At 39.7% G+C, this 14974-nt stretch overlaps 1 protein-coding gene across 2 annotated transcripts in view; it reads right to left on the reverse strand.

The window, feature by feature from the left end:
* Positions 1–14974, reverse strand: part of LOC105678081 (discoidin domain-containing receptor 2-like) — a 76965-nt gene that overhangs the window by 26949 nt on the left and 35042 nt on the right. For both annotated transcript variants that reach the window (XM_067348072.1, XM_012377117.2), the window contains exon 2: positions 14064–14201. In XM_067348072.1, coding sequence (XP_067204173.1) covers positions 14064–14157 — 94 coding nt within the window. In that variant the 5' untranslated portion in view covers positions 14158–14201. The remainder of the gene's footprint in view (positions 1–14063; positions 14202–14974) is intronic.

Genomic DNA, 14974 nt, shown 5'->3' on the forward strand with positions numbered 1-14974 from the left:
CATTGTCCGGATGGGAGAATCCTGACGCGGTGGTATACGAGGCGTTTCGTGGATTCATTGCGACGCATTCCACGTCGAACTATTCGTCTTGCCAGGTGGCGTGCAATTTGGCGAACCCGAGGACACGACAGCCGGAAATCCGGACACCTCGGCCACAGTCAGCGGCACGAGGACACCCTTCACGACTGGCGGATGCGCGTCTTGGCGCTTCTATAGTCGCGCAACACCGGCTCTGCGCGATACATTAAGGCAATTTAAATTGTTGCAATACACAATTTCATTTAAATATACATTACGCTTATTTCCTACAAATTCTCGCAACATTTTCACGCCGCGCCGCACTTTGCCCGACGTGTTCCCATTTGCTCTTACATTTCCCGCGTAAAGAAAGAACGAAAGAAAATCCCGCCGGTTCGTGTAGCAATTATACGAAGCAATTATTTTGGAGAATCAGGTTTGGAACAAGTCGCATTTTACGCAACGAATGTAACTGTTAACCTAATCCAGCATGTGTGCGAGTGTTAACGTTTCACACGAATATGCTAAAGCTCTATGCGAGGTGTTCTCCGCATCACCTGGTCCACTTTGCCGGCCGTTACTACCGAATGAAAATCCGGCTTGGAAACTTTCCTGTCGCGATGCTCTCTGCGCAATCGGCTTTCTCCGTTCTTCGGGCGCGTTTGTCCGCACGGATGAACAAGCGTACGGCGACCCGACCAATGTCCGTTTTTGCACGGCGGTTCTTCCTGTTTGTCCTCGTTTGAAATAAGGATTCCAGGATTGGAGGGTCGCGGTGTTACCTGTTCGAACTCGACGCTAGGGCGAAATCTTTTTTTTTCTGCTCTCTTTCGGTCTATCTTCCCACTTTATCTTCTCTTGTTTGTTTCTATCTGGTTCTCGATTCGTGCGGGCCGATGGGAGTACGTCAGGTGTCCCGTCTATAATCCTCCGAACTAAGCACGAATGGAACGACAGGGATAGTTGATCCTGGCCGATAGCACGACCATGTTCCTCTGAACCGCACTTGACCCGTCTGCCATTTTTAGGAGATATCGATTCCTATTTATAGCCGGCGATCGAAGCGAGCGAGTTATTTAAGGGCCTGAGCTCGGACGTAATGTGTGCGCTTAAGCGTAATGTGTGCACGAAAAATCAAAAATTCACCGAATGATATTCTATTGAATCCGCGATATCGTTAAATCGGTTCAGTCGAATACATACATATAAACTGTATATACACGGAAATGATGTTAATAGCGAAGTGGACGCGCTCCACGCGATGTTACTGTTTTGTTTGCGGGCAAAATTCGTCAGGCTTATTACAAGATAATTGGTAGTCGCTTCATCGGGTCGTTATCGCATAGTCCGAGGTGCAATTCGAAAATCGTGTTAGCGGTGTAGGTCGATGGACTGGGCGATTATTCGTCCATTATCATCGCGTACATGCTCTCGTCCCGGTGTGTTTCGGATTACAATACCAAATGATAGCCATCAGAAATGCACGACAGAACTTCGCAACAGCCCTTGGTCGTCGCGGTGGGGGAATCGGATTTACGTGCCGCGAGATACGTAGATCACCATCTGCGAGTGTGTTCGCGGCGACGTTAACACGAAACACGTTCACGTTTCCGTTTTCCAGGCGAACCCTCGTCCGCCGGCAATTCGACGGGAAGACAGGCACTGCGTGGCACTGCGAGGGGAGGGGGAGGATGGGGCGGACGATTCGTACGAGTTTTCGGAGAAAACGCATATACGTATGTAAATATAATAATACATACACCTCCGCGCGTAGTGTACGTGTACACAACTCGGATTCTTATCGATGTCGCGGGCCCACGCCATTCGGAAAACCATCACGCTACTGGGCTATATTTTATCTCGTAAATGGATGTGTCTGGTCGAACGTGAATTTCTTACCTGATATCAACTGCCGATACTCGGAGATATCGATGAATAGAATTGCGAGAATCGCGATCTGTTCGTGCAGTCCGCAGATATGTAAGCATCGGACTCGTCAGGATTTTTATTATACGACGCGTACGTGCTCCACGTTTTTCATGTATGAAATATCATGTGTCTCCCGTGGCGCGCGGGCGGCATGTTGCCGAGTTTGTTTTTATTATCCCCTACCATTTTTGTTTATTACGCCGGATTATTATTCTAACATGTAGACAATACAAAAACCAATGAAGCCAGCTCCGCGAATATTTGTAATTGAGTTAAAATGCGCGTGATACAATAAAATGGATAAACAATCGCGAATAATATAATAAAATAATAACGAGTTAATAGTTTCTTTTTCGATATGACAATATATATCTCTCGCTTTATTAATTTAATTGTAAAATATTTTGCATTAAACATTTTGCATTATTAAAAATCTTGTTCTGAATGTAGAGCAAATAGTTTAATATTTGCAGCTTATGGTACCTTTCGAGATGCGTACCTTTAATGTGATAACGAATTTTCCATTAAACTTCAAAGCTAGCTGAAAGCAGTAGCGCACATTTTAATATGTCACAGCGTTAGAGTCGCGAAATTGTTCCCGGCCACTTTGCCGGAATATTAAGGCTGGGAGTCTGTGCCATAGTGGCTTCTGAGGCGTCCATCGTAACGGCGTGTTTATTGTAACGAGCGAGTCGGAAGAACGTCGTAAAGTTAAAGACCAAACGCGCGCCTGTGTATTACAGAGAAACTACAATAGAATTCCCGGCGAGAAGTCGCCGTATAGCAATTCCGAAGCAGTTTTCAGCGGGGCAGTTAAATTTAAACAGGTGGCATTAACTTAGGGTCCGTTATTAACGTTCGCAGTTAATGTCACGTATGAGAGCTCTCTATGCGTTGTGCACATAAATTAATATTGCAATAAAGCAATAATAGAAAATAAATATAAGGTCGGACGGAATAATGCGTTAACATACATACACATACACACACATACACACACGGATCTTATAAATTCGGCGAAGATCTAAAGGCCGCGCAATGTCTAACGATAGCGTCGGCGGTACTTTCTGACTTTTTTTATATCGGCGGTATTTTTTGATCTTTTTCATCGTGGGTAAATTTAAAAACAACAACCTTTGTCGGCATATTGTTGATGTCACCTTATGTATATGAACCAATCGGATTCAGAACCAATCAGAAGCCGGATCCAAGAAACTTAGCTTGGAAAGGCTAAAATAGGATTCAATACTGTTCTGCCCGAGCTAGTCGACGGTTCTACATCTAGACTATTTTCGAAAGGTTTACACGATCAAACATAAGAAAACGATATCGAGTGTGTGTGTGTGTGCATATCCAAAACAATAAACACGCGACTCAAGACGAAACGTCTCTAGGCGTTGTCGCGGTTCGTCCGACCACCAGGACTCAGGGTGAAAGATATAACGCCCCTAGGCGAGGTCCATGCGACTCAGGGCGTTTGAAGGCCCCTAAGCGTCGTCGCAAAACATTAGTGTGTGTCAAGTCCATGCGACTCAGGGCGTACGAAGGCCCCTAAGCGTCGTCGCAACATTAGTGTGTGTAAAAACCCACAAACTTGTACAATATCAATAAACTAATTTTTTATATACGGAACCACAGTGTGGATATATTTTATCCCTGCTGACACAAAACAGTTAATTGCACGTTTTTTTGTGGAAACAGTCCGGACTATGCGCTAATATGTTTGCGCTGTACATGAAAATCGCTTCCGAATATGTCCGAATATGTTGCCGCTATTATCTATATATCCGTCTAAACTTCCATATTACGATTTTACTGGAAGTTAGCTCGCGAGAATCGAGAACAGTCGAAGATTTTAAGAGAGATTTTTCTTCAGCATAAAAGTGTAAATTTTTATGAACAATTTAACGATTTTATGATCAATTTAACGAAAAAATAGCAAGAAAAAATTATTGTGCACACATTTTCAATTTATTTGTTTCTCAAAAATAAAATTGCAGTAATTGCTACAATTAAAAAAATATCATTGTTGATCAATGAAATAACTTCCAATTCTATATCGTATTTTTTAACTGTTGATACATCATACACCATGCATTGGCACGTTGTTCATAATGCAATTTGCATATTTTGTCGTGTATACCAGCTTTTCTGGTACCCTGCGCCTCCCAATCTCACGCACTGTTTCCGGTTGCCAGAACTCGTATCGTATCGCATTGCTGGAACACGAGCGCGAATTTACGTGCTACGTGTTCCACATCATAAATCGCGAAGTTACGAAATAGACGTGTGGCCCGCTTTCGGAAAATGCCATAAAGCCTTTGCCCGTCCACACAACTTGAAGTTGGAAAGTGTTCGCGCGTGATGCTGCGAATTTTTAAGTGCACTTCCACAAATTCAAATTATAATTAATATAAAAAAGCTTCACGTATGATCCCTCTCAAGATAAAACTCCTATAAAATCTTGCACGTAGCTGTAATATAAAGGGGAACAATTTTTTTTTTTTTTTGATGAGGTTTAAGAGAAATATGAGTTTTGTTGATAACAAAAGATAGTGTCTTTATTTTAAAATAAATCCTTCTCGATTTACTTTCCTTAAGCCGACAATTTTGTTTAACCACGCACGCCGTATTTCTCATCTTCCGACTCTCCCCTCTTGTGCGTGATAAGAAAAATAATCTTCGGTATAATAGCTCGGTGAAACGGCAAACATTTTTTATAACGGAATCTCAGACTGATACTCATATCGCGCCGCGAGAAGATTCCTTCGACCTATATGGTGAAGTTCTATTAGCTAGAGCACATAAAACAGGAAGAAGAAGGCAAAGTGACTCGCGTTCTGATTAAAAGAGTAAATTTACAAATCATGTAATTATATTTATCCAAACACTCTCCAAGCATTCTCATTTCATATATTTAACCAATTAATTTGTAATATATTTACACGCTGTATCTCATTAGTAATTCTAGTCTTCAAAAATCTATTTTCCTTGCTTCTTGTTGCTCGTATCAGATATTATTATTAGTATCAGATATAATCTTCATTAACGCTTCATTCTCATTATACTTCATTGCGTTACTTTACGTATACGTATATATAATACTTTGCGAGAGCAACAAAATTAGAGACAACGGCACAACTCACCGTGATGTTAAAAGTGGTACAATCGGAGAGTAACAGACGTCCTATCGCGACTTTAATTAGCGACAGTGACGCGCGGATGAAAATAATGGACGTTGGGAGTGTATGTTCGGAGAGTTCGCGAACAAGGATCGTCACCGTGGTGATTATGAAACAACAAGAGGGTCATGTAAAAATATATCTTCGCTGGAAATAATACGAAAAAGTGTAAAGTGAAATTATGGAATTCTCGAAATTTCATACATTTGATTCGTCAAATTTTAAGGACGCTAAAATTATTCCACAAGTAGAAAATAGTATAGACAGGTAAACAGATGTCTTGAATGATAAAACGAGATTTATCAACGTTGCAGGGAGCGTTGTAAAAGAAAAAAAGGAAGAAGAAACTGAAAGAGGAAAAGAAAATGGGACTTAGATAAGAGTTATCCTCAGGTGGTTGCTTTTGTTGAAGACTAACGAAAAGATTTAACATATACGATCGATTGATACGCAGGATTGACAGGTGTTTCTTATGAGCCAGTATTGAAAGATGCGACGAGGAGAAATCGATTGACGCAGAGAAGTGAAAGACACAAATGAGATATTCTCTCGACTATAATATCAGCATCGTGAGATTAAAATATTTATATTCTGGTTTAAAGTCCAAAACTTGGCAATTTATTAGATACTTATACAAAAATTCAAAAAAAGAATTTAAACAATTTCCGTTAATTACGATCAATTTCTCTACCATCTAATGAGTGAGACCCTTTAATTGTTGTAAACACAATTGCTGTAAGTATTCTCTTTGTTAAATGCGTGGTTTATTTTCCCGCTTAAATCAGTATTGTCGGCGTACTTGCAGCATCTCATCCATACATCGCGCGCAAGATAGCATGGAATATGAATATTCCGTAAAGGGAGAAAGAGGAGGCGTTCATGCGCGCGCCGGCGGCCGAAAGCTCGATTGTTGGCGCGGAATGAGAACGGAATAGGATGAGAGTTAACGTGCACGACGGGTCGTAGGATTGACGTGCTCCTTATAAACCAGAAGGGCGAAGATAGCAGCGGAGGAACCAGACGCGAAAATGTAGGAGGGGACGATTGCGCGGGAGCGGGGGAATAGAAAGGATGACGAGCGCAAGAGGAAGACGGGGATAAGGTAGGAAGGCACGTCGCGGCGCTTGCACGCCGTGGAAGCCCGATTGTTCTCTGCAACCGACTGTGTCTCATTACTTCGAATTGGCTAGCCGTAGACAATGCCGACGGGTAATACGATTATCCGGAAGATGGTTTTCAGCGGCCACCCCTTCGTTTCCACCGTTCCCTACCTTCTGCCGGCCCCGAACGTCCTTTTGCGCTCTTACGTTCGGCGCCGCGCCGTCGTACGAACCCTTTTTCCGGACGGTGTTGAGAAAATCGAGACCGCGGGGTGCGCGAGGCTGGAAAAGGAGGCGGGAGCGACGGTGACTCAAGAGACAATGGACCGACGCGTGCGCCGAGCGTCTCGTCTTGCCCGCGCGGAGATAAGAATCGCAGATTAACCGACAACAAGACTTTCGAGTCGAGAAAGACGATGCTATCTAAATAGAAAGAGGAAGAGAGAGAGAGAGAGAGAGAGAGAGAGAGAGAGAGAGAGAGAGAGAGAGAGAGAGAGAGAGAGAGAGAGAGAGAGAGAGAGAGAGAGAGAGAGAGAGAGAGAGAGAGAGAGAGAGAGAGAGAGAGAGAGAGAGAGAGAGAGAGAGAGAGAGAGAGAGAGAGAGAGAGAGAGAGAGAGAGAGAGAGAGAGAGAGAGAGAGAGAGAGAGAGAGAGAGAGAGAGAGAGAGAGAGAGAGAGAGAGAGAGAGAGAGAGAGAGAGAGAGAGAGAGAGAGAGAGAGAGAGAGAGAGAGAGAGAGAGAGAGAGAGAGAGAGAGAGAGAGAGAGAGAGAGAGAGAGAGAGAGAGAGAGAGAGAGAGAGAGAGAGAGAGAGAGAGAGAGAGAGAGAGAGAGAGAGAGAGAGAGAGAGAGAGAGAGAGAGAGAGAGAGAGAGTTTGTAGAAGCGTTGAGCGCGAGAGGAGAAAAGGGGCGAATGCTTTTCCCAACGCAACAAATAGGACAGCTTTCCTAATGTATTCCATCGAACTCTGGTTGCACTTCGCTGTTAGACGGAACATTTCACCGCGCTCTGACTTACATCAGCATATGGTGAACTCTGCTCCGCTCAAGCGTGTTCCGCGTGTCTAGTATCCGAGAGGTAATTCGGTGCGACGATTGAACCCACATTCTGCGCTTGGCTTAACAATCCTTAGCCAATAAAGATTCTAAATGCAAAATTTTACGGAAGTATTGCCCGCTTTGCAAGAAATAAATTTTTTCAGATTTTTTATGAAAATGTTTGCTGTCTTAATTTTAACGTTGTTCTTATTTTATCGCTTAACGTTATTCATTATTATACATATAACGTTTTTAACGAAAGTTTCTCGTGTCGCGACCGTTGTTTGTCAGCTTGAAATTTCCACGAGCATTTTCATCGGATAATATAAACGGTATTTTTTAATGCATGAAACACGAGTTACCTTAACACAATGAATACACGTTTACCTCTTTTCCGTGTATGGAACCAAAAAAAGATGTTTAATATTTCAACAGATTTCAAAGACGTACTCGGTCAAATCTCCTCGTTTTAAAGCATGACTGCACCTCTTTTCTTGCTTGCACCACTTTTTTTCTATTTGCAAGCATGCCGCTGTAACTCAGCTTTCATCGTGTCGCTCATTTGAATTTCCTTTTCCGAGTTGCTTCGCCTAGGAAAGAGCTGCCGAGCTCGTCGGACAGAGATTAGATGAAGAATACGGGACGACGGAGAAAGAACGAAGATGAGTTGGAAAGACAATGAGCCACTAGAGGCGTGACGGTTTCTTTCATCTATGCAGAAATAAGAATCGAAAGTTGATCTATGACACGCGCGCGCGCGTGATTTTGCTTCACACAGAATATCATTTTCTTGTTAATTAAAAGAAATCGATTTTGCATTAGAAAAATGATATTACTCAGATAATGATTATCTACTCACATAATGAATATTTTTAAACTAATTGCTCTATTCTTTAATAAATGTCAAAATTGTAATACTTAGAACTTATCGTTAGCAATAATTACGACTCGTTCGTCTCTTATTCAATTTTTAATACAAATAAATGTTAGTATGTTATATAATAATGAAATCTATCTATATATTTATATCAGATCAATATCAGAAATATGTTTGTGTGTGTGTGTAAATTTAATTTTTTTCTCCGTTGTTTTCCGTCTTCTTCAAATTGCGAATCATAAGTACATTTCTATATTTGAATAATTTTTAGAGCTTTAATATTTTTGTTAAATCCGGATTGGGATTTTAAATGCAGCATTACGGATTCTCTTTCCAATATGACTTCGTGGAGAGAAGGTTGACTTAGAGATAAAAGGAGATGGTACAGCTAACCGCGAATAAAGATGCCGGCTAAGGAGACAATGAGCCACATCGTGGGCAAGTTTTATTTTATTTCCGGTAAGATAAGACCCGAAGATATTAACCGGCGACGCGACTTAGACTTGGACAAGACGACGTTTCCACCTCACTGTGGATTTTCATTCTCGAGGAAAACTGTTCTGCATTTCAAATCCGGGAAAAGCCGGGCTGCTTCTTGTCGCAGATGGTCGATTCAAGTGAGCGATGGTGGGAGAAAAGAGGATGAGAGTGCTCGGACAAACGGAAGCTAAGAAAACATTCTTACATCGACTTTGTTATATTATGAGATATATTTCATTACTTACCATCAATTTAGCTCTTGATAAATCTTATATGATTGCGAATTTTATCGCAAAACTGAGCACAAGTACATAAATAACGTAGCTCATACATTTTGTCCGTCGTAAATAACGTATTTCACAGGAAATATGCTTAATTTCATTTTGCCTTAAATTTATTTATATATAATTATAATTTATTTATAATTTAAAAAGCTTTCAGTGTTACTCGGTATAATCAATTTTGTCAAGTCCAGATTTATCAATTCGTTTATTTTGGTACAAGTACGGTGTCAACAATCCTATTGAATGAAAATAAAATATATCACGTTATAAATTGATATCGCCGATTACGTGAAAATGTTGCTTAAAATAAATAGTTGCATGTCAAATCAATTGTGTTATTTTGAGATCATTATTCTTTTAACTGTTTGCAGAGAGTTGATTCCACTTCGTCAGGAATTGACAACAAAGAAGCGACGTTACGCGCGAAAAATAGCATGGGAAAATCGAGAATTAACCGACGACACGATTCCAGATTTAGCTCGGGAATGCTCGGAACTCTTCTGCATTTCAAATTGAAAGGCTAGGCGGAAGAATCGTCTAGTGGAAAATGGGAAAAAGGTCGGGCGCGATATCGAGCTAAACGGGATGACGTGAGAAAGCGAGGGAGGTTGCGAGAGGGAGAATAGGAATTTTACTCGAGGCGTCAAAGTCATCGCCAAGGTGTAGCGAATTTGATCTATCGGCAATGACGTGGTAGGCAGTGAAGAAAAATTGGATTTTAATCGAAGTTGAAGGAAAACATAGGGAGAAAAGAATTGTAAAATCGTCTTTCTCATTATCTTGAATCTATTCATCTTTTTGTAATTATCGAATTATCTCTGATCATTCTATAGCTGAATCAGCCTTTGATCGGCTTATAATATGATCGCATGTATGTGAAAAATTAATGTTCACGCTTAATATTACATAAATACAATTTCTCTGTTAATAATATCTAATAATAGAATCAATTAAATATTACAAAAGCCAATTAGCGAGTAAAATTAATGATCGCAAGCGACTAATATTAATTCCTGGATTGCATTCGCTAGTTTACATGATAAAGGTTTGTTGTATAGTTATATAGTATTGAAGAGATTATTTGATGATTGAGGAATAATTTTGTTGCAATTTAAATGTATAAAATATTTTAGTATTTTGTAAAAAAAATACTGACGTTAAACCAGAAAGTAATCCGATTAGCGTTTTATATTTTTGACGCTTTTTATATTTGAAATATAAAATAAAATGATATTCTACAATAAAATTTTACTATAAAATTTTGCAATCTCCGAAATTAAAGACGTATATCACATAAAATCAAATATTGAGAAGAGAGAAATTGATTTACAGTCTCGTTTATGCGCTGATGAGACACATTGTGATTAATTTTCTTGCAAGTTAGGCAAATTGTCACTGAGCGCTATATGTCTATATGGATAGGCCATGTAAGTAATGCGAGCGATGCCGAAATCATTACCAAGTCAAATATTGAACTTGGCTAATTTGTTATCGGCGAGAAAGTAGAGCGACGTGTAGAAATCTCCCTTGCCGGTAAATTTGCCCTAGTTACCGAAGTTATAACGTTGTTAAACGCCCCTGGTCGACTTATGAGAGCTGCCCCCGCTGAAGAAAATGTATAGATCACTCTCGAACGGATTCTCGTCCATGAAAATAGGCGTTCGGAATAATAAAGGGTTTTTTTCGGAAGTACTTTGCAAGGCGAAGTTTACGCGATCACGCCTGAGGTATTGCAGTCGAATATTAAATCGAACATGATCTAGAGTAGCTTTTAAAAAAATTTTTAAATTATTAATCATATTTTATGATACACTTTCTCGATGTACAGTTATCTTTCTTATTCTTCTTCACTTATCTTCACTTTATTATTTTATAAATTCGTAATTACTTATGTAATTATATGAAAAAAATTTTCATTGCGTTACAAAAAATTGAAGAGTTTTATTAGAAAGTTTTATTACACTTTTGCATATCTTAGCTGATATAACGCAAATGTGATTTGCATATTTAAAATATGTTACGAGTTTCTTTGGTGGAATAATAAATCTTGTAAGAACACGAAGTACGGTGATTCAAATCTAGCAAACTATCTTGACTAACTTGGAGGCGATTTTTCGCCAATGCTTGATTTAAATTTATCGAAATTTATTATTAAATTTTCTCAAACTTATTAAGAGTATCGTTCTATATTTTTGAAGAATTGGTCTCACAATATAAATTTATACGTTATTTCTAATGTATTTTTAATTCATGAGTTTAATTAATTGGTATATTTAAAATAATAACATGCGTGTATTCACACACTCCGAATGACGTGGAATGAAATGATTTGCTCGCAAACAATGGGAGCCTTTGTGCATCTTTAGAAGTCATTCGGAGCTCGCCGGACACCTTTTAGAGAATCTCAACTACGACAGTCGCGGAATTGCTATTCGCGCAAAGGACAGAGAGCAGAGGTCCTTGAAACCGTCTCGAGATGGCGGCCGACTATACCCGACGCCAGCACTTATCGTTGTGTAACTGTTTGCTCAACCACGAAGACAGACCATTTACCATAACGAGGGAAACGCCAGCAGAACCTGGTACCGGCAAAAGCTCGCAACAATGGTCGCTCGCTTGCCCTTCCCTTTGCTCTCCAATCTAAGTCTACCACCCTTCCTTTATATCTGCCTTGCAATCTTGCCTTTTACCGTTTTCTTCGTTTTTCAAGATCTTATTTCCGTTAATTCAACGCTCGGTGAAAGCCTTTTGATCACGTTAAAGCTTAGATCCTGACGAATCACACTGTTGTGCGATCTTGTTAGCAATAGACGTATCACGTTATATTATGAAGTATACTTTTAAACTAGACAACTATTTTATAGATCTAACGCGTGGAAAACATTTTTAAATCGTGGTCGGAACATTTGTGTTAACAGTGTTCTACGTGCTAGGTGTTCCTCGTCGTTTCCTCCGCTTCTACGACCTTTCGTCCATTAAGTCGTCTCTCGAGGAAGTCGTTACCACGAGGAAGGTGTAAGAGTAATGGCGCTGACCTTTTGTAAAATATGACATAGTCGTATATGCAACGATGACACGAGTATACATGCATTTTCCATGTTTAGTGTGATATAGAGCTGGCACTATCAAGTTAATGAATGCTTAAAACGCATTACAAAACAGCTTTAAAGAAACGGATTATTTGAATAGCTGAAAACGAAGGAAAAGAATGAAGCTTTTAAACGCGTTCGAGCGAATAGGAGATTCCCGTATAAACACGCGTGTTGCGTCGCGGAGGTGCAAACGATAAATTTAAAGCACGTACATCATCGCAGATCGCATTACAGCGAAGATGGAGATACGGGGTTTCTTTATTGCGGGCGTTACGGAAACATCAATAATCTCGGGAACTTCTTAAGCGGCTTGAACGATCTTCTCGGAAACCATAGCGCTTTATATACCGATAATCGATACACGGAGAAAGAGTTTCGTTGAGAATTCCGAGAAGTTTCGCGTAGTAAAAAAGACACTCCATTCAAATATCTCTTCACGCAAATCAACGGTCGTCTTTGATAAAAATTACCGAAGCGTTCTGGTTTGGGTGCTGAATCTATTCCGGAAAGTTTTTCGATTTGGCTTCTTCGATGTTTTCAGCGTCTTTGATATTTCTTTTAGCTCGCTTTTTTATAATGTTCATGTTTGAATAAAGATTTTGATTTCATGATGGCTAAAGTCGAGATAACTGAGATATTTTAATATTTCCATGAATAAACAACAATTATATGATTTTCAATGCCAGTTTCCGTAAACAATAAACGTATTAATCTCATTATAAATGATACATTATGAGATATTGCATAGCACGGCGTGAATACGCGATTTATATCAAATAAAATGGATGAAACTCTAAACAAATAATACAGCAAATTAACGATACGGTATACATCTCCATTTGATATTATTTGTTAAAAATAGACAGGAAATTTGAAAGATTATATTATAGCCATTTTCCATTAAAACACGATATAATTCTTCCCAAAAATCGAGTATATATGATATGTAAATAATTTTATGTAGTGCATTATATATAATAGTTTCTATACTTATAAACACGGCAATCAAATTTTTGCTATCATAAATTTTTAAAAATATTCTAGATATTTAGCATATATAGAGAATATAAAGCGATCGATACACTGCTTGCCGATCAATTTGTCGAGCTATACGGTGGCTTATATGGCTCGAGGTAATGAGGGGGCTGTTTTCCGAAGGTGGCGCGTCTTTTAGTGTAAAATCGCTCCGTTCTGCGCGCCAGTGACCCGTGGAAGGGATGAAGGAACCGAAAGAGAGAGAGAGGGGGGGGGGCGGCTCAAGGAGGCTTCCGCGGGATGCAATTTATCCTGTCGCATTAGATTCAAAATAATTGATCCCCCGGGCGGATGGAGAATAGCGAGTCATTACTTCAGAGTGATAGCACCCCCATTGCAGTGCAGGTTGGAGGAAAATAAAAACTCGGAAATCACCTGCTCCCGATGAAAAATTTGACAGCCGAGAAGGAGCGGGCTAAGAAGATAGAGAGAAAGCCGCCAGGCGCGGTAAGGGGGGGCGAAGTAAGAATAGCACCACTGCGGAATGGGCTTTCCGCAGCTGCAACAGCCCTGAATTCGCCCGGAAACACATCGTTTGACTTCTCGTGCAGCTGACTGCACAGGACTTTGTCATTGGTCTGTCATTTCGTCCGCAAAAAATTACACGGTTGTTCTAGCTCGAAGAATACTTCATCGACATCTTACAGTAATCAATATACATTTCAATTGCTGATTAATCGATTGCTCGCTGCAATACTCGTCAAAATATGAAATCATAGAAATAAGAGTGAAGCGAATATGTATTCTTAGTAAAAAATAAACGCGACTTTTTTCGATAAGAAGATTAGTTGAGTTGTACAAAATTGATACTGAAAAAAGAAAAATCTGTGAAGTTTCCGATGTTGTTCATTTTTATCTGCAAGATAAATTGGGACGCATATTTAAGTTTTTACAATTCTAAAGTAATTTGATATAATCTCATGCATTGCTTTCATACGTGCACATAACGTGTGCGTATAATTGTGAATGTTTCCATTCACAATTCCGTTCGTAATATGTATTTAATCTTTATTATTATAAATCGTACTTACGTATATCGAATGAGTGGACATCCGCAATCGGGCCAAACAGCATTAGCAATGCTGTATATAACTTAGCGATTATTGATAAATAATCGGTCTTCATGTTCTCCGTTGAGTGATGACTTCATGAGAGCATTTGACGAATAGCTGCAAACACAAAAATATCTATATTAATGCGTGCACATTTTTTTAAAATTATATTTTAGTTAGCAGTATTATTTTGGCAGCACATTTGTTGCTACAAATAATGCTTGTTAAGAGAGATAGAGTCCTCGAAAACTCTCGAGAATTCTAGTTTGATTCCGCCAATCTCCGGAATCAATATTTAAAGCAGAGAAGACGGACACTTGGCTCCTCGTGCGAGGACGTGCCTCGGAAGTCCGCGCGGTATTGCCTGCCTTCCAATTTGCTGCCATTGTTTTCGGGCCGGATAAAACCTTCGATCGCCGTTCGGTCACGTTTCTACGAAGCACCCCAAGGAAATTTTAAAACCGCCTCTCGAAATATTTTCTGTCCCAGCGCCTGAGGTGGAGGGTCAAGTAAAAAGGAACTTAATCGACTTAAGAGTAAAACTACACGCGTCTACGTATTCCTTTTTCTTGGCACAATCCTGGACGACCAGTCAGCCCTTGGTGGTTCTCGTGCTACGTGCGTCGCCTAAAGAAAATATAGAGAGACCCACTCGAAATCGAGTCCCCGTTCAATTAGTCCAACCTTGGTGGGAGGATATGGCCTCAGAAAGAAAGGATAATCAGAGTGAATAAAAGAATGAACTTGTTTTAATGAAAATCTTAAAAGCGTTAAAAAAAGATAGATAACATTTTGAAAGAAATTTGCAATATTCAAATGTATATACATTTCGCAAATGTTTTATAAAATGTGCTATTTTATTAAATGTGCTAAAATTCTGATCGAACGTG

Source organism: Linepithema humile, chromosome 1 (genome assembly GCF_040581485.1).
Source record: "Linepithema humile isolate Giens D197 chromosome 1, Lhum_UNIL_v1.0, whole genome shotgun sequence".
Classification (NCBI taxonomy): Eukaryota; Metazoa; Arthropoda; class Insecta; order Hymenoptera; family Formicidae; genus Linepithema; species Linepithema humile.